Source organism: Epinephelus moara, chromosome 7 (assembly GCF_006386435.1).
Source record: "Epinephelus moara isolate mb chromosome 7, YSFRI_EMoa_1.0, whole genome shotgun sequence".
Taxonomy (NCBI): Eukaryota; Metazoa; Chordata; class Actinopteri; order Perciformes; family Serranidae; genus Epinephelus; species Epinephelus moara.
Genome location: NC_065512.1, coordinates 30,020,273 through 30,022,744, shown reverse-complemented (window position 1 = coordinate 30,022,744; position 2,472 = coordinate 30,020,273). Strand labels below are relative to the sequence as shown.

At 38.6% G+C, this 2,472-nt stretch overlaps 1 protein-coding gene across 4 annotated transcripts in view; it reads right to left on the bottom strand.

Annotated features, from left to right (window-relative positions):
- The window catches only part of LOC126392868 (partitioning defective 3 homolog B-like), a 262,365-nt gene that overhangs the window by 171,273 nt on the left and 88,620 nt on the right, over positions 1-2,472 (bottom strand). For all 4 annotated transcript variants that reach the window (XM_050048554.1, XM_050048555.1, XM_050048556.1 and 1 more), the window contains one exon: positions 548-806. In XM_050048554.1, coding sequence (XP_049904511.1) covers positions 548-806 — 259 coding nt within the window. The remainder of the gene's footprint in view (positions 1-547; positions 807-2,472) is intronic.

The following is a 2,472-nucleotide window of genomic DNA, read 5'->3' as shown; positions in this document are numbered from 1 at the left end:
CATTTCAGAGTGGCCTTTTATTGTGGCCAGCCTAAGGCACACCTGTGCAATAATCATGCTGTCTAATCAGCATCTTGATATGCCACACCTGTGAGGTGGGATGGATTATCTCGGCAAAGGAGAAGTGCTCACTAACACAGATTTAGACAGATATGTGAACAATATTTGAGGGAAATGGTCTTTTGTGTGTATAGAAAATGTTTTAGATCTTTGAGTTCAGCTCATGAAAAATGGGAGCAAAAACAAAAGTGTTGCGTTCATATTTTTGTTCAGTGTATGTCCTCTGAGAAAGTTGTGCAAGAAGCTGATATTTAGCAGTGTCAGGAACACTGGAGGCAAACAACTTTTAACTGAATCTGTTTCTTGCTGTTAAAACTCGGTGTGGTAAAGTAGGATAATTTGAATGTTTACACAATGAGTTGCTTGTTTCTTGATATTCAAAGTAAAAACACTGTCTTTTACCTCCCTCTTCATGTCCAGTCAGGCAGTATTTTGGTATCTACAATGTCTCGGATATCACAGGTCAACTTGGAGCAGAGATACTTACACCTACAGCCGGTTCCATAGTGGCAGCTTCCTCCGCCAGTCTCATGGCTGGATTCTCAGGGGGCTTAAACACGGGTTTGGCTTTAATAGGTGGAGGTGGCTCTTTGGTCTTGGGGATTCGGGGGCTGCCGTCAGGACCGGCACTGCTGCCAAACAGCTGACCAATCAGACTCTTCTCATAGCGTTCTCTGTTGGAAGAGGGAACTACTTCCAAGCGGACCACTGGGGAGCGCATTGCCTGACGGAACAGTTCCTGGGCTCTGGGAGGGAACAGGGTAGGGAGGGAGGGAAGAAGAGACAGGGAAGTGTGGTAGAGAAAGAGACACAGAGAAGTCAATGATTGGTGCAGGGGAGGAAAGGAAACAGTAGAGAAAGTTTTGCTCGACAAGTAGTGAAGTTTTAAGTAAAATTTGATAATATGCATTCTTCATATGGCACGCATTTACCATTAAAACTAATCATGCCATTAATCACAATTGCATACAGTGTGTGGTTATCAATCTCTGACAAGCACAGTAATTATCAAAGGATGTATAACTCAAAAGAAAGAAAATAACAGATGCACAGTAAAATCTGATTACAAATGGCAAATTTAAAAAGTAATTATTATAAATGGGGTGTTCAGTTTTCAAAAATTGTAAGAGAAAAAACTGCAACACACTGTATCATATCTCAGGCTCATATATCTTTACTAAACTGATTTCAAGTGATCGTCGATTCAAAGACTGATGAGTACCACTGTAATTAACCATTGTTGGGCATCATTGGCAATCATTTTCCAAATTAATCCAACTGATTATCTCTTAAATGTCAGAAATAATGACAGCAGTCAATAATCATATTTTAAATTCACGGCACTATAAAATATAAAAGTAGAAAATCTGTATGTTTGAGAGGCTGAAAACAAGCTGCCGACTACAGCTGGACAAGGTACATTTCGTGATTAAGATGTTGAGTTTGAGTTCTCAGCAAGCCAGATTGTGGTTTTTTTCTTTTGATTTGTGTACGTGTGGGGTCAGTAGTAACTGTGAAAGCATGGTGTGATATGTTTGTTTTGTTGTCATGCTAAAAGCTTTGATTTGTTTAGTATGTGAAGCAGTGTACATCTTGTGATGCAAGACAACTTTCACAGAAATCTGATGATAAAGTGAAACCAAATTGGATCAAATCAAATAGATTCAATCAAACACAGCATGAGCACTCAAAACACTTGGACCGAGTCCACAATTCTACAAATATTTTTTTTAAATGTAGTTTTTTCTCTATGTTTTGGCCTTTTGTCCACATGCAAACTGCGTTTTAGATCACTGAAAATTAACTTTCTGTAAAACTCCTTCTAGGGTGAAGGTGTTTTGAAACTCAGTTTTCAGTGCTGANGGGGGGGGGGACTGTGAAACTGATCAACATGGCTTTAGCATTATGGTTTTATCACTGACTGTTGGTTTGGCAAGCTTTGGTTCTCCTTCTTTAACTGTGTTTTTCCTTTTCCATTTGAATAGAGATTTTTTTAAAACAGTACTTGTGTGGGTATTTTTATTTTCTTTGAGAACGAAGGAGGACATAAAAGGTTTTCAAAAAGACCTGTGTACGTGTGGTTTTGGCCTAAAAATTTCCTAGTACTGTATAAATCTGAAAAATCATGCATTAACATATTATTAATTGTAGATTTTTATCACCTAAGTTGCATTATACTGTATATCAATATCTAAATCACTTTACTTCCATCTATTTCTATTTTCCCACTTGTCAGTGGTTACTTCTGGTGGGTGACTGTGTCTGCCACTGAGTATTTGTCTTCATTGAGCAACGAGATGAACTGAAAGCGGGACAGAACAGGAGATGCAACCCAGAACAATGACACCTGTACAGTACAGCCGGCCATTATAATCTCATGAGCTATGAAAGAGATCATTTTGCAGAGAATTA